Source organism: Coenobita brevimanus, chromosome 55 (genome assembly GCF_032717465.1).
Source record: "Coenobita brevimanus isolate Jiangsu-jjx chromosome 55, ASM3271746v2, whole genome shotgun sequence".
NCBI lineage: Eukaryota > Metazoa > Arthropoda > Malacostraca > Decapoda > Coenobitidae > Coenobita > Coenobita brevimanus.
In genome coordinates, this window is record NC_137008.1 from 32995672 (window position 1) to 33013873 (window position 18202).

The 18202-nt window shown below is 42.4% G+C and overlaps 1 protein-coding gene across 4 annotated transcripts in view; it reads right to left on the reverse strand.

Moving 5' to 3' along the window:
* The window catches only part of LOC145401209 (alpha-ketoglutarate-dependent taurine dioxygenase-like), a 276565-nt gene that overhangs the window by 125422 nt on the left and 132941 nt on the right, over positions 1 to 18202 (reverse strand). For 3 of the 4 annotated variants that reach the window (XM_080273515.1, XM_080273516.1, XM_080273514.1), the window contains exons 3-4: positions 15511 to 15563; positions 10733 to 10874 (exon numbers count right to left, since the gene is read on the reverse strand). In XM_080273515.1, coding sequence (XP_080129641.1) covers positions 10733 to 10874; positions 15511 to 15563 — 195 coding nt within the window. The remainder of the gene's footprint in view (positions 1 to 10732; positions 10875 to 15510; positions 15564 to 18202) is intronic. The other variant, XM_080273517.1, reaches the window with a different exon arrangement.

Sequence of the window (18202 nt, forward strand, 5' to 3'; positions counted from 1 at the left end):
ATAAATTCAGCTAAGCCACCACACAGAACAATCCTAATCACACTAGTCATTAGCAGGGCTTTTGATGCCATCCCCCGCCACAACCTCACAAGCAGGGTGCTCAACACAAACATGCACAGTAGCACAAAGGGATTGTTGGCAAACTGCTTGGCAGGCAGATGTGCACACGTGGCATTTGCCGGTCAGTCTTCTAACATCGGAAGCTTCACAGGCAGCGTCCCCCAAGGATCTGTTTTGTCCCCTACACTCTTTGACCTATGCATGCACGGCGTGCCCACACCCCACACACCACAGATACACATGGCTTCCTGTGCAGATGATATAACACTTGCATGTACGCACCAAGACGCAAGCACAGCTGCACACATCGTTCAGCCTTACCTCAACACACTGCACGAGTGGTTCACCACAAGCGGGCTCAGGGTGGCCCCAGCCAGATCTGCAGTGACTCTTCTCACAGACTGGACAGCAGAACACAGTCACATCCCACATCTCACCATAAACAACACTCCCTTACCACACACACACACCCAAAATCCTTGGTGTAACATACAATACATCTATGTCATTTAAACAACACATCACAAACATTAAAAATAAAATAACACCAAGACTCAATGCCTTGAGGTCACTTGCCCATACGGCATTTGGACGCAGCAAAGAAACCACCACCACAGTATACAAACAATACATACATTCAGTGATGAATTATGCAAGTCCAGCCTGGGTGTCTGACCTCACCAAAACACACTACAATACTCTACAGACCTTACAGAGCAGGGCCCTGAAAATAATCACAGGCTGCACAGCTACTACACCCGCAGACCACCTGCATCGAGAGGCCAGAGTCCTCAAAGTCAGGGATCACCTAGACATGAGGGGCGCCCAGTTTCTTGCTGCAGCCTCCACAAACCCACAACATCCACTACAGTGCATGGCAGCACATCCACCCACACCAAGGAACATCAAAACAACACCCAGCACATGATGCCATACACAAATGCTGTCATCTCTCCCCCCTCGCCCACCTCAGACCAGCTTCCAGAAGCGTGTCCACGCTCAGATCGCTCGCCGCTCCATTCAGTCACTTAAAGACAACACATGGCTACATGCACAGCCTCCTGACATCCACCCTTCTGAATCCTATCTTCCTCGTGAGGACAGGGTCCACCTGACCAAGCTGAGATATGGGCACCATCCAGCCCTCTTAAGCTACCAGAAGAGGCTGGATGACTCCGTCGCTGATGCCTGTCCAGGATGCAACACAGCACCCCATACTATTAAGCACCTTATGGAAGACTGCGTTGCACACAATCACCTATGCCAACAACACAACATACACTCTTTGAGAGCTCTGTGGGAAAGCCCGATCTCGGCCATGGCCCTCCGAAGGGACTCGGGGTCGTTTGGCCAGACTGCCTAGGGAACAACTACTACTACTACTACTACAGCTGTTAGGCACTGCATGGCAATTTCAAATTACGGGTGGGAAAAAATTAGGATTTTGGGGGGATTTTTTTCTTTTTTGGCCATTTTTGGGTTCCAACAGTCCAGGCCCACAACGTCCTGTAAGTGGGGAGTCCGGAAAGTGGGCATCCAGAAAGTATAGGGATTACTGTATATATATATACAGACTAATTCACTGTGGCCCAAAATGTTGCGTCCATACACATACGGACATGGTTTTGCGCACAATTGTGCAAAATTGAGTCTGCCATTAGTGTGTGACAAAAAATGGGATGTCAGACACCCCTACTCCCCTCCCATTCCTTATACTGCTATAATATATATATATATATATATATATATATATATACAGTAAATACAGTAATCCCTGTACTATCTGAATGCCCACTATCTGGATGCCCACTTTCTGGACACCCCACTTACTGGACATTGTGGGCCTGGACCTTCGGAACCCAAATATGGCACAAAAAAAAAAAAAAAAAAAAAAAAAAAAAAAACTCCAAAATCCTAATTTTTTCCCACCCGTTATTTGAAATTGCCGCGTGGCACCAAGCAGCTGTTTACACCATGGCCCCTTCACCTCTACCTTCTTCCCCCCCTCCCCCCTCCCCTCTTAGGATTGCCATTTGGTATTTTTCATTACCAAATGTGGGCCAATTTGGTAATGAGAAATTGGTTTGGTAATGAAGCAGAATAATGCATTACCAAACAGATTTTTCACATGTATGAGGATACACAGGATGGAGATGGTGGATTGTTTGCCCTCTCTGATTAATCTGCTAGCCTACATACTGTGAAAATAATCAACATGCTGTTAATTATGAGAAGAGTGATTACATGTATTTCCATTTGTATATATAATTAGTGAAGAATAAAATGCTAGCTTTACGAATTTGGTAATGAAAAGTTAAATTTGGTAATGAAAATTGAGGAGTTTGTAATGTAGCCGTTGTGATCTGACAACTCTGTTTCCCTGTCACCAACACTCCAACAGTTACTGCCTAACTCCGCTTGAGAGTAGATCCTTATCGCAACGCATGCCACACGTGCTCGTCTTTGGTGAATAAACAGTGATTAAACTGCAATACATCACCACTAGACCACACGGGAATTTACAGTGTTGTGCAGTGTTAAGAAATTAGAATACAGAGTGCAAAGGATTAACTGTGGAGTGCAAATTGGTAGTTGAAACTGGCAGTTGAAACTGGCATGGTGCAGTTAAGAACAATGTGCAGTTTTAAACAATTATGACTCACAGTGCAAAGAATTAAGTGCAGCACACTTGATGTAGTGCTGCCTACTTCTTCCTTAGCCTTTATCATTCTTTTTCTGTGCCTCCCCTCCTCTCTTCCTATTTCTCCCATCTTTTCTGTCACTACTTAATGCTTTTCTTTCCGTTACAGGTGGCTTTACATTGAGTGACAAGCCAAATGGTTTCCTGTAAGCCAAGAAACCATTTACAACGCTGGGTGGTAACCATATAACAAAACCATACGTGCTCCCTACATGTCAAGTGGGTTGGTGAAGGGTTAGTGCCCCTCCCTGTAAAACAAAAAACTCAGAGTCAAATGGCCACCCCGTACGGGATTATGGCATCTGGCAATAGATAGATAGATAAACAACACTGGATTACTGTACGTGCTTCAAGAGCATTTTCACCATTGCCAAATCTTAGAGAAGGCAGCCACAGACGTGCTATAAGTACCTTGGCTGAGGTACAGTCACTTCTAATTCCTCATTCTTTGGTTTCTTTTCATTTGTTTCATGCTTTATATCCATTATTGGTGTGAATAGGGTCTTAAATAGGTTTAAATAGGTGCTTTGCATGTCTGGTAGGGAGTTATTTAGGTGGCTTTCGAAGTTAGGCTGGGTTAGGGTCATAAGTACCAGTTCAGCAGGCAGAGGCCCACTTTCCAGACGGGACCACTTTCCAGACATGCCTTTGGCTCTATTACATCAGACATTGGAGAGATTACTGTTTATATATAAATACTGTATATATATAAATATATATATATATATATATATATATATATATATATATATATATAAAAGTGAAAGTAAAAATATGTAAAATCAGCACCAAACCCCAACTTCCCATCATCTCAGTTTTGACTGAGGCCACACTACATACATCAGGTTGCGTTTCCATACTAAAAGTGCGCCATGCATCCACCCACTCTACACCAAAAGGGACTATCTATCAACATCAGTTGCTGATGGTATCTGAAAAAAGCCATCTGACACAAATTTGGGTCACGCCACGCTGCCAAAGATATTTTGCTTACTCCCAACTTCCATTTGAAGTTGGTGAACTTCCAAGTGATGAACTAACAGATAGTGATGTGTAAACAGTGTATACAGTAGAACATCAATTTAAAGTGAATCAATTTAAAATTATCAATTTAAAACGACACCTACAATTAGGGCCACAATATTAATTTAAAGCGAATCCTTCTGATTTTAAGCGACTTGAATCTGGCACGTTTTTTTCCCCTCGCGAATATCTGTACTGTTTCCTGCTAAACATCTCTCTAAGCATCCCACAAGGCTGCCCGCCACCCGCCACTCGTTGTTTCTCCTCATTTCACATGGTGACTCTATAGCGAGTGGAAACACCTAAACTACTCTGCTACTTTCTCCTGCCTCGTGTGCACTACTCACCACAACTATGTCTAAGAGGCCATCCACGACATCAATATCTACCCCTGCCAAGAAATCAAGGCAGTCTATTACAATTGAACAGAAAATAAAAGTGCTGGATGCCCTGAAGAAAGGAAATGAGCGTCGACGGTAGGGCAGCAGTTTGGATTGACGGAGAGCTCTGTTCGCTCTATCAAGCTCAACAAGTAAGAAAATTAGAGAAGCTTATGCTTCACCGGACATTTCAAAGGGAAAACTCCACCTGAAGTCGTGCATGTATGGCGAGATGGAAGATGCACTGAAGTTATGGGTGGAAGATATGCAGCCCCGAGAACTTCCTTTCACCGGCCCTATGCTGTAAACACAAGCCTACGAAATACAGACTCGGCTACTTGAAAAGGAGGGTTAATCCATTAAAGATAGTAAGTTCAGTGCAAGTACCGGTTGGCTTTATAAATTTATCAAGAGAACAGGGCTAAGGAGCATAACACTGACGGGTGAAGCTGCATCGGCCGATGCTCAGGCCGCCAAGGAAATGAAAAAAGTGCTGAGTGAGCTAGTGGAGAAAAATGAATATTCAAAGTGCCAAGTGTGGAACCGTGATGAAACGGAACTGTACTGGAAAAGGATGCCCCAAAATACATATTTAATGAAAAATGAAGGAAAGGCACCTGGATTTAAAGCAAGTAAGGACAGGCTCACTATTCTCCTCATGGTCAATGCATCAGGCACTGCACAGATGAAGCCACTTGTTATCCACCACTCAGCTAGACCACATTTACATACTTACCATGACTTGAGTCTACTACCTTCCTCCTTTCTGCTCCCTGTTGGTTATGTACCACTTTCTTACCTGCAGTCCAATTACTTTGTAAACAAAAGTACTCTTCTCTTCTGATCTTCCCTCATTCTTTGTTTTTGCCTCCTCCCTGTTCTCTTTTAATATTTCCAATTCCTCTTGAGTTATGCATTGTTTTATCCATACTTTTTTAAATTCCTCTTTTTTCATGAGTTTGTTTGCATTCTTTAGTACTGTCTCCACAATTTTAACACTCTGGAAGGTTACTTTCAGAAGCCTTGACTTATTTCTCTCGTATCTCCTAGCCTTTTGTGTTCCTCTATGTCTCTATTGCAGATTTCCTCTGATACTTCCTTTAATATGCTCATTATATTTGCCATATCCTTTTTGTCTCTCAAAATTTTTTTTATTTCTTCCTTCTCTATACCAGTGATTACTATAGATTTATTGATATCTGCTGAATCTTTTACCAATTTTGGGTTGTTTTGGATTATTTTTTTCACCTCCTTTCTAATGCTTTTTTCTTTGACTCTTGTTTCTAAGTCTCTCCTAACTTTCACCATTTCAGCATATGTAGTTGCCACATCATCTTTATAACTCTGAATCACTTCATTCACTTGGGTTATCTTCTCTTCAATATCATTATTTTGGTCTATCAGACTACTTGCTTGCCTAACTGTCTCTGTATCATTTTTGAATTCCTCTATAATACTCTCATGGTTGACAACCATACTTGCCATTTCACTGATCCTCCTTTTAAGTGAACCTACCTCAACTTTCAGCTCATCTATTGTTGTGTTTTTCCTGTTTAATTCCTTTACTAATTTTTCATATTCCTCTTTCTGCATGCACAGTTCCTCCTTAATTCCATCCATTTCACTCTGAAATGCCCTTTCCAATCTGTTCACCCTTTCTACTAATCTGTTGAATGTTTTCATTTCGACCAGGTCCTGATAGAAATCATCCCGTTTTTTAACCCTTTCCTTCTTCCCAGCTCCTTCCATATTCACTTCACTTAATATGGTGCTCCTTTTGTGTTAATAATAAGAAAGAAAAGTTTTTACTTAAAACTGTGCTTCTTAATCACCTGTGGTGCCGTAGCTGAAACAGCTGTGACTTGATCAACACATTCCTGTACTAACCAGTTATGTTCTGTTATTTGGACAACACTTTGCTTAAACTTGCTCTAATATTTTATAATACCATTTAGATAAACCCTGTACAGAGCTTGACTCATATAAAGATACTATTTAGGTATAGCCAGTTGTATCCAAAAGTGGTCAGGTCGGAGCGAGGTGATAAGACGTGTTTACTCTCTGACACCTGGTGAGTGTGTGTGTGTGTGTGTGTGTGTGTAGTGACTGGCTGCTGCCCAATCACTAATATGCAAAATATTACACTGCTTAATTTTCAAAGCCTGGAGAAAAGCAACTGTTACAAGGCTGCATTAAGAAACTTCATTTCCATCAGTAAAAGAAGAATTAACAATAAGATGAAAAGGTGAAATGGTGTAATAGCATAGTTTACTGCCAAACCTGACACAAAAACTCTAGACACTGTAGTTATCTCGACTCTAATGTTGCCCTTTACTCTGCCCAATATTAACCCTTTAACCCAATAATGTGTTTTCACGTCATTTCAAATCCAGCCTCAGAGATTCCAATGATTCGTTTATAGGTCATTTAAAGATATTTTGGTAAATATTCACCGTAAATCACATTCATGCAGCACAGCATTATGTGAGCAATGAACTCCAACCTCCTTTTCGGATATAAACCTGCTCAGGCTTAAACCGACTGGAGCACCTTAATTACCCATAAAACCACCGGGCACCATAATTTGGTTATATTGTTACCACCCAGGGTAGTAAATGGTATACCGGTGCAATGGAAATCATTTGGCTTGTCACTCAGTGTAGAGTCACCCATAGGCAGAAGGAAGAGGAAAGAATGATGGAAAGAAAGACACTTCTTCTTCTGTCTTTATTTCCTTCATTCTTTCCTTTTCCTTTTGCCTTTGGGTGACTCTATACTGAGTGACAAACCAAATGTTTCCTGTACACCAGGAAACCATTTACTACACTGGCTGGTGACCATTTAACCAAACTATGGCACGTGGTGGTTTAGTGGGTAAGTAAGGCACTCCATTCGGTTTGAGCCTGTGCAGGTTTATATGCGAGGGGTGGCTGGGGTTTATTGCTCATGTAATGCCACTCAGAGATTAGTGAAGCTAGTCACTCTTATCTTAAATGTCAGGACCGGGACCAACTTGCCTAGCCCTGGATTCCTATACTCCTCAAGGGGCAACACATGATTAGATAATGATGACAAAGAGACTCTAGACTGATGTCACGGAATGGTTGCTCTATACATGGCTGGTATTGCACAGCTGGTCTGACTCGTGGCTTTCTCTATATTACTTTATTCTTGGCGAATATTCTTCTACTGCAAAGTATAAAATTTCTGATTTTAGCCTAACTTCAAATTGTCATTTTTACTTTTTAATTTCTGTTTTCCTATTTTTAACATACTACGATAAAGTACATCTATTCAGCTTTAAAATGACACCCAAACCAGCAATCTATCATGAAATATATTTACACAGACTGAGCAATGAAAAAGATTCTTATGCGAATATGCGCCTGAGAATTATACAAAATTGTGCATCTTTTTTCTTTCACTTTATCGTGCATGGTTTAAACCAGAATTATATATCTTTATCAATTTTTTTTTGGCCAAATATTTTTCCACAGCAAGATTTAAAATTTTTTGTTTTTGCCTAACTACAATTTGTCACATTTTTTTATTTCTTTGTATTCCTTTATTTAACATTCTACAATCAAGCACAACTGTTCACAATAACACCACAACCAGCATCCTGTTGTAAAAAGTGTATTTACAGTAGGCAACGTTGGGTCTGGTTAGTACTTGGATGGGTGGCCGCCTGGGAACACCAGATGCTGTTGGCATCCCTACGTGTCAAGTGGGGTTGGTGGAGGATTAGTGCCCCTCCCTGTAAAACAATTAACTTTAAGCCCTTGGCCACCCCGCCTGGGATACATGGCATCTGGCAATGAATGAATGAATGAATGAATCAAAGAAGTAGATCTAAATGTGAATATGCGGCTGAGAATCATGAAAAAACTGTGCTTCTTTTTCATTTTACCACGTAATAAAATGCAGAAATAACCACAATCTACATATCATTGAAAGGGTAATTTATTGTTGTTTTGCTTGGTTTAAACCATATTTATATATCTGTATTAGTTTTTTTTTCCTATTATTTTTCTACGGCAAAGTATAAAATTTTTGGTTTTTGCCTAACTTCAATTCATCAAGACTCTTCAATTTCTTTGTTTTCCTTTTTAGAACGTTCTTCGACAAAGTAAAACTATTCAGCTTTAAATGACAATAAAACCAACATTTTATCACGAAAAGTGTATTTACACAGAGCGATCGCAGGAATATATCACGGTGCGAAGATGTGGGTCAGTACGACAGCGGCTGACTCTAGAATGGACATGATCTGCCCGGCCCAGAAACATGATAGGGTTAAACCACTTGCGTATGATAAGGTTAGTACATGATCATATTTATAGTGGTCCTCACTTCTCTTTATTTTCTTCCTTGAAGAAAAAAACACTAGATGGCATTGTGAACAATGCCATGTTGGATGTCTGTTTACAACCTCCAGACCACTGTCAAGGTAACGTGACATCATCACTTTGGCTTTCTACAGCTATGTTCCCCAGCGGACCCTCCTGTTCTTTTATCATGAATGCATGTAAGAAAATCTGGTATCACAACTGAACCAGATCATGATCTGCTCTGTAATCTGTGAGTACAAAGAGATGCCAAAAAAAGAAAAAAAAAAAGAAAAAAAAAATCCAAAATGAGAGTTAGATATGGTGTCAAAGAACTTAGTTGGGGAGTGAAAGGTAAAAATGGTAGATTGCTGGTGGTGGAGAAGGAAGAAAAAGTGAACAGATGGAGAGAACACTTTATGGAATCGTTGAACATAAGGAATGAAAGTAAAGCGAGTATAAGTGGCTGGGGAATGGCTGAAAGATGGGGGATGTGAGATGAGAGGAAGAAATCAGCAGGATGGAAGTTGTGGAAGCTATGAAGAAAGTCAAACTGGGGAAAGCCCCAGGAATTGATGAAGTGTGTGGTGAAATGCTGAAGCACGGGGGAGAGACAGTAGTAGAATGGATGTGGGAGATGTGCAGACTTGCCTAGGAGGAAGATAGAGTCCCAGAGGATTGGAAGTCAGGTATAATTATTCCCCTGTACAAAGGAAAATTTGCTTTTTTAGTTAGTTCTTTTTACGGAGTCAAATGGTGGGTGACAGAGTGACTTGGAGGCGTTTTGTCTGTGGCCACCCTTTGCGGGATTAGGGCGTCGGGCTATAGATAGATAGATAGATAGACAAAGGAAAAGGGGAAAAAGAAATGTGCAGTAATCAAAGGGGTATTTGTCTTCTTAGTGTAACAGGAAAAGTATGTGGTAGGATACTTATTGACAGAGTTAGGAAAATAACACAGGAATTAGTTCGAGATGAACAGGAAGGTTTTAGGAAGGGAAAAGGTTGTGTAGATCAGATATTCATTCTTAGGTCTTCAGAGGAAAAGTTTCTAGAGATGGGAAAGAAGTTGTATGCGGCTTTCATGGATTTGGAGAAAGCATATGACAGGGTAGATTGACAAGGATTGTGGAAAGTATTAAGAATATATGGAGTAAATGGGAAGTTGTTGAATGCCATGGAGAGTATGTATGAGGGTGCTTGGCTGCAGTGCATGTGGATAGTGAACTAAGTGAATTTTTCTATTTGACGGTTCGATTGAAACGAGGATTTGTCATGTCTGTATGGTTGTTCAATCTGTATATGGATGGGGTTATAAAACAGACATATTGGAGCGGCCCTAATGAGAGAGGGCAGTGTTTGGAAACTCCCTGTACTACTGTTTGCAGATGACAAGGTATTGTTACGTGAAGATGAAGGGGAGCTGCAAGGATTCGTGGATGAGTCTGGGAGAGTGTGTAAGAAACGGAAACTAAAGATGAACGTATGGAAGAGTAAAGTTATGATCTTTGAGAGAAATGAAGTCACTGAATGTACAGTGAGGTTGGATGAGGAGGAAATGCAAATGTGAGTGAATTTATGTATTTGGGTTGTGTGATGAGTAAGGATGGAAGCTTGGAGAGTGAAGTGATTGAAAGCATACAACAAGGAAGAAAGGTTGCTGCTCCCTTGAAAGCTGTGATAAGAAACAGGGAAGTGAGCATGAAAGTGAAAAAGTTACTGCATGACAGTATTGTGATACCAACTCTTAATGTATGGAAACCAAGCTTGGACCTTGTTGGAAGGACACAAGTCAAGAGTGAGAGCAGTGGAAATGAGTTATCTGAGAGAAGCATGTGGAGTCACATGGAGAGACAGACTGACAAATGAAGAACGAGCATTGTGGTGTGGATGTGGATGTGAGTGAGGTGGAAGTGGGGAGAGGGAGGGGGAGACCAAGGATGAGATGGAGGGATAGAGTGGAGAGGTAAACAAAGGAGGGGGGTGTGAGCTGGGAGCGAGGCAGTGAAATTGCGGGGGAGAGGGTGACATGGAGGCAATCTGTTTGTGGCCACCCCTTACAGGACTGAACCGTCTGGAAACAGATAGATAGATTTCCGAAAAAGGGGAGACGAAAAGAATGTGTTCCACATGAGAAGTAAGATACTAAAAGATTTTTGTTCAACCAGTACAATTAGGTGATAAGTAAACAGCATTAGGACAAAGAATAAAACTGACCCTCCTGCAAAAGTCTACACTTACTTGTGCAACCTTCAGTACGATCATTCGAGACTCTGAAGACATCTGGGTGTGGTGAACATGGATGCTTGTAGAAGGTTGATTCTGGCTCACCAAACCATCGACCAATTTCGACATGCCGGGCACCACTAATGACTCCCTGGTCCTGTCATACCACAATACATGTTCAGCATAAACTTAAGGATAAATTTATAATTGTACTATCTATCTATCTATCTATAGCCCGACGCCCTAATCCCGCAAAGGGTGGACGCAGACAAAGCGCCTCCAAGTCGCTCTGTCACCCACCATTTCACTACCCTCCCCTCAACTCACCCCCCCCTCCCTCATATACCTCTCAACTCCATCCCTCCACCTCATCCTCGGTCTACCTCTCCCTCTCCCTCCCTCCACCTCACCTACATACACCCTCTTAGTCAGTCTTTCATTCTCCATTCTCTTCACATGTCCAAACCACCTCAGTGTATTTCTCCTAATCTTCTCAATCACATCCACATCCACCCCACAGCGTTCCTTCACTTCTTCATTCGTCAACCTGTCCCTCCACGTCACTCCACATGCTCCTCTCAAGTAACTCATTTCCACTGCTCTCACTCTTGATTTGTTCCCCTCTTGTAAGGTCCATGCCTCACTTCCATACGTCAGTGTAGGGATCACAATACTATCATCCAGTGACTTCTTAACTTCCATACTCACCTCCCTATTTCTCATCACTGCTTTCAGTGTACCAACAAACTTCCTTCCCTGCTGTACCCTTTCACGCACTTCTTCCCCCATACTTCCATCCTTACTCATCACACTACCCAAGTACTTGAATGCACTCACATTCTCCACATCCTCACCATCCAACCTCACTGCACACTCTGTGGCTTCATTCCTCTCAAACACCATAACTTTACTTTTGTTTACATTAACTTTCAGATTCCTCCTCCTACACACTCCCAAATTCATTCACCAAACCTTGCAACTCCCATTCATCTTCACTCAACAGTACTGTACCATCAGCAAACAGCAACACCGGAAGCTCCCAAAGCCAAATCTCACCTTCATTCATTACAGCCACCCCCACATCCACTGCCCTACCCTGCACCTCCTTTACAACCCCATCCATGTATATATTAAACAGCCATGGAGACATCACACAACCCTGTTTCGGTCCCACCTTGAGATCAAAGAACTCACTCAGCTCACCATCCACTCGCACCGTAGCCCTAGCTCCCTCGTACATACTCTTCACAGCACTCAACAATTTCCCCTCCACTCCATATATTCTTAATACCTTCCACATACCTTGCCTATCTATTCTGTCATAAGCTTTCTCCAAGTCCATGAAGGCAGCATACACTTTCCTTCCCTTCTCTAGATACTTCTCCACTAAACATCTTAGAACAAATATCTGATCTACACACCCTTTTCCCTTCCTAAATCCCCCTTGTTCTTCTCCAACTAGCTCCTCTGTCATATGCCTAATTGTACACTATGTATAAATTAGAACATACATAAGAAATATTCATATGGTAATACAGTATGCCAAATTATGGCAATCATGTTGGAATAAACGTGAAAGGGTACAGCAGGGAAGAAAGGTTGTTGGTACACTGAAAGCAGTAATGAGAAATAGGGAGGTGAGTATGGAAGTTAAGAAGTCACTGCATGATGGTATTGTGATCCCTACCCTGACGTATGGAAGCGAGGCGTGGACCTTGCAAGATCCCTACACTGACGTATGGAAGTGAGGCATGGACCTTACAAGAGGGGAACAAATCAAGAGTGAGAGCAGTGGAAATGAGTTACTTGAGAGGAGCATGTGGAGTGACGTGGAGGGACAGGTTGACGAATGAAGAAGTGAAGGAACGTTGTGGGGTAGATGTGGATGTGGTTGAAAAGATTAGGAGAAATACACTGAGGTGGTTTGGACATGTGGAGAGAATGGAGAATGAAAGACTGACTAAGAGGGTGTATGTAGGTGAGGTGGAGGGAGGGAGAGGGAGAGGTAGACCGAGGATGAGGTGGAGGGATGGAGTTGAGAGGTATATGAGGGAGGGGGGGGTGAGTTGGGGGGAGAGGAGTCAAATGGTGGGTGACAGAGTGACTTGGAGGCGTTTTGTCTGCGGCCACCCTTTGCGGGATTAGGGCGTCGGGCTATAGATAGATAGATAGATAGATGTTGGAATAAACCAAAAATCAGCTGCTCAATTATAAGAACTCTGATATATGTGGAAATACAGTGATCCCTTGGTTATTGTGCATAATTGGTGCCATGCCAAGTATGATAACGAAAATGAGCAGTAAGAAAAGCACAGAACCTATGGAATTTATTCTGTTACTGGGCACCCCAATTGTAAACCCATATTTTTCACTTTATATCAATTTATGCACACTACATACTGTACATACATACTGTTATGGTATCAGAAACACACAGATATAGTTAGGTTCATAGAAAATGATATAATGGGCACAAAAAAGAATAAACACGTACAGTCTAGTGCACGGGTCCCTGAACACTCTGAGAGAGACTCTCAGTGGCAAAACACGATCAAGTTGGCAAGCCTGTTGCAGCAGAAGCTCATGAATGGAGCAAACATGTGACGGATGACTGGCAGACTGATACATGAAGCTTTATCACTTGAAGCTGAGATTGCGAGCTGTGTAAATGGATGTGATGATAAGAAATAAAACTCACTGGATGTCTTATAAAAACAGGCAATGAAGTTCTCTGAAGCATCATACATCATCCATCATGAAATCTGACATCTTGTTGAGAATGTAAGATAAAAAAAATAAAGAATTATTATGTTATTAATACGTCACACAATGATCTACCCACCGTCTTAAAATAGTGTAGTCACAAGTGTTATTTCATCACTGTTATATCTTCATACACATCCTCCACTCTTAAGTGACAGTATCAAACACGGGCTCACACACAGACACACAAAGTGTTATTTCTTTTTGCTATGGCCCACGTGAGGATGTATTGTCGTACTGTTAACCCCTTAAACGCGGCTGTGTACAGTCGATCCCCCCCGAGTGGCAGGGTTGTATCGCGGTCTGAGTACCTGTAGGAAAATATTCGCCAAAAATCAGAGATTAACCCTAGAACATTATACTTGGTATGGCAGACAGTACTTACATTCAGCTTTCTCCAGAGACAGGTGTTGAGCCTTCGTGGACTACCCAAGGACTTGTGGAGACTTGCAAAGTTGGGTAACCAAATCTTCACTTTCACACCTCCAGCAACCCGGTTTCCCCTCTACCACAGCCTCATTCTGTCACAGTAAACTTTATACTACAACGTAAAGGTAGTTAGGAATCCGTATTTGTACAATAAGCACTGAAAATAAGGTTAAAATCAACGGAGCGTACGGCCGACATGCACTGTGGCGGTGGTCTTCCCGTCACTCAACAAACATTTCCATTTTCACAGCTAAAAACATGTATACTACATTATTTTCAATCATATTACTTCCCAAAAGATCACCACGGCGCGCTTTTTATTCTGCCTTACGTCCGCCACTTTATTCTCGTTCCTGTCGGCCGCTTGCACTGACTGGGAGGAGCTAGAACTCGCCATAATCTCACTTTGAAAGCCTGCAGTAAACTGACGCTAAACAGGGGCAAACCATGAGAAAAAAAGCTGGTGTTACAACTGGGGAAACAAGCGTTTCCTAGCAGCATAAACTGCTTGTGAGAGGAGATCGCAGATTTACAGTTCAGAGCGCTCAGAGCGCTGCCATGTATCACAGCCAGGCTGGCCGGGCCGTGGTGGGGGGGGGGACGGGGGGAAAACGCGATATTTGGCAACAACTGAGGTCAGTAGTACAAAGGTAAAGTATGCTAGTTGTAGCTAGAGGGTGGTGGTACTGATAGACAATACCAGCTGGAGCCTGCTTGCCCGCGGTTATTCAAAATTAACTCAAATTGCAAACGCGACGATCCGCCGTTCTGTCCTTTGGGCCGACCGTTGCAAAAGCGACGATCCGCGTTAAAGGGGTTAATGGAAAATGGTGATACAATATGAAGGTGTATCAGTACAGTATTGGGTTGTTCTGTCGTGATTACACTATTTTAAGATTGTGAGTAGATCACTGTGTGAGATATTAATTAAATAATAATTTTTTACCTCTTTTATCTTACATTCTCAACAAGATGTCATGTTTCATTATGGATGATGTACGATGATTCAGATAACTAAACATTTTCTCTTCGTTTCCTATTTTTATATAACCAATAATTTTGATTCTTTCTCATCACATCCATATACACAGCTCGCAATCTTAGCTTCAAGTGATACAAAGGTTCATCTATTAGTTGGCCTGTCATCTATCATGTGTTTGCTCCATTCATGAGCTTCTGCTGTGACAGGCTTCCCAACTTGATCATGTTTTCCCTCTAAGCGACTCTCTCAGAGTGTCCAGGGACCTGTGCACTAGACTAAACCAAACTGAGACCTGAGATAGGCTTGAGGTAGGGGGTCCTGAGGCTAGGGGGTGGAGAGTTACTGGTCTCCACCACCTGGAATGAACTCCTCAAGGTCTCATCTTCAAATACCTCAAAGCCATCAGAAACCACACATTTTGCACCACCACTGCCAGCAGAAACCAGCTCAGGTGCAAGATAATGAAGTTTTCTTACAAAAAAAAAAAAAAGTACAATAATGGCAGGAGTGCAGATTTTCATTTAGCAGTGATAACGAAAACTGCTAAAACTGAAAGCGTGATAACCAAGGGATCACTGTGTAAAGAATACCAAGATACAGTTACACTGGCAGTACATACCTTGAATATTAGAAGCCTATGCTTGGCAACATCCTCCTTTATTGCAGAAATTACTGAAAAAAAAAAAAAATCATCCTAACAATTTTTCCACCCTTACACAGCACAGGATGGGAAAATCAAGAGCAGTTTTTTAAATCTAAATAAGTACATAAATATGAGGAGAAAAGATGCCCCAGGCACAGTAGTAGTAGTAGTAGTTGTTCCCTAGGCAGTCTGGCCGAACAGCCCCGAGCCCCTTAGGAAGGCCATGGCCGAGACCGGGCTTTCCCACAGAGCTCTCAAAGAGTGTATGTTGTGTTGTTGGGATAGGTGATTGTGTGCAATGCAATCTTCCATAATGTGCTTAATAGTATGGGGTGCTGTGTTGCATCCTGGACAGGCATCAGTGACGAAGTCATCCAGCCTCTTCTAGTAGCTTAAGAGGGCTGAATGGTGCCCACATCTCTGCCTGGCCAGGTGGCCCCTGTCCTCACGAGGAAGATAGGATTCAGAAGGGTGGATGTCAGGAGGCCGTGCATGCAGCTGTGTGTTGTCTTTAAGTGACTGAATGGAGCGGCGAGTGATCTGAGTGTGGATATGTTTCTGGAAGCTGGTCTGAGGTCGGCAAGGGGGCAGAAATGACAGTACTTGTGTATGGTATCGTGTGCTGGGTGTTGTTTTGATGTTCCTTGGTATGGGTGGATGTGCTGCCATGTACTGTAGTAGATGTTGTGGGTTTGTGGAGGCTGCAGCAAGAAACTGGGTGCCTCTCATATCTAGGTGATCCTTGACTTTGAGGACTTTGGTTTCTTGATGTAGGTGGTCTGTGGGTGTAGTAGCTGTGCAGCCTGTGATTATTTTAAGGGCCTTGTTCTGTATGGTCTATAGAGTGTTTTAGTGTGTTTTGGTGAGGTTAGAAGCCCAGGCAGGGCTTGCATAATTCATCACTGAACGTATGTATTGTTTGTATACTGTGGTGGTGGTTTCTTTGTTGTGTCCGAATGTTGTATGGGCAAGTGATCTCAAAGCATTGAGTCTTGGTGTTATTTTATTTTTAATGTTTGTGATGTGTTGTTTAAATGACATTGATGTATTGTATGTTACACCAAGGATTTTTTTTTTTTTTTTTTTTTTGGGGGGGGGGGGGGAGTGTTGTTTGTGGTGAGGTGTGGGATGTGACTGTGTTCTGCTGTCCAGTTTGTGAGAAAAGTCACTGTAGATTTGGCTGGGGCTATTTTGAGCCTGTTTGTGGTGAACCATTCGTGTAGTGTGTTGAGGTAAGGCTGATTGATGTGTGCAGCTGTGTTTGCGTTTTGGTGTGTACATGTAAGTTATATCATCTGCATAGTAAGCTATGTGTATCTGTGGTGTGTGGGGTGTGGGTACGTCGTGCATGTATAGATTAAAGAGTGTAGGGGACAAAACAGATCCTTGGGGGACGCTGCCTGTGAAGTTTCTGGTGTTAGAAGACTGACCGGCAAATGTTACGTGTGCACATCTGCCTGCTAAGTAGTTTGCCAGCCATCTTTTTCTGTTATTGTATGTTTGTGTTGAGTATTTTGTTTGTGAGGTTGTGGCGGGGGATGGCATCAAAAGCTTTGCTAATGTCTAGTGTGACTAGGAGTGTTCTGTGTGGTGGCCTAGCTGAATTTATGCTATCAAAAACTCTCTGTGTAAAGTCTGTAAGAAGGGTGTTTGTGGAGTGTAGTGGCCTAAAGCCATGTTGTGACTGGGCTAGGGGAATGTGAGGTGTGACTAGTAGTAGTATCAGTCGTTCGGTGACTTTAGAGGGAGTGCAGAGGAGTGTGATGGGGTGATGTGAGGAGGGTAAAGTGGGGTCTTTGTTGGGTTTAGGGATAGTGATGATATTGCCATGCTTCCAGATGTTGGGTATTATGTTGTGTGAGTAGCTGTAGTCTGATATATTGGTGAGTGCTTGTATGCCTTGTGGTCCTAGGTGTTTAAGGTAAATGTTGCTGGTCCACAGGCAGATGAGTGCTTGAGGTTGTTAATGATGTGCTTCGTCTGGTTGTAAGTGAAAGGTGCGTAGTCGGGGTCTGTGGGGAACTGTCTCTTACGTCTGATGATACGTCAGTCTTCGGGATGGGGGGTTAGATGGCTGACTTGTGAAAAATGATTGATGAGAGTGTTTGCTTGTTGTTTGTTTGAGGGTATGGTGTCTGTTGTTGTGATGGCAGCATGTGATTGTGTGGTGTTGCTGTTGGAAAGTGTGATGCTGTTTAGTGTTTAGTAAAGTTTGCTGATGTTTGTTTTGTGGTCAAGTGTTTGGAGGTAATTTTTCCAGTTTAGTGTTTGCTGTTCTGATATTTAACTGTTTATCTGAGTGTTGAGTTCTTGTATTTGTTGTATGGTGTCTTGTGTATGGGGTGTTGGGAAGTGTCGCAGTGTGTCCCGTTGTCTGATGAGGCCTTGAATTTCTGGTGTGAAGTTGGGGTTGTGTCTCTTTCTGTTGCCTCTAGGGATGTGTCTTTTGTCTGCATTTTGTATGACTGTATTGAAAGTGTGCACAGTGGTGTTGATGTTTGTGATGGGTGTACTGTTTAGTGTTTCGAAATGTTGTTCTGTTTCAGTTACAAAGGCCTCCCAGTTGGCTCTCTTATAATTAGTGTATGTGTGTTTGTGGCCAGCTGGGGTGATTCTGGTTTTGGTAGTGATGATGATTGGGAGGTGATCAGAACCTAGGGTTTTGACC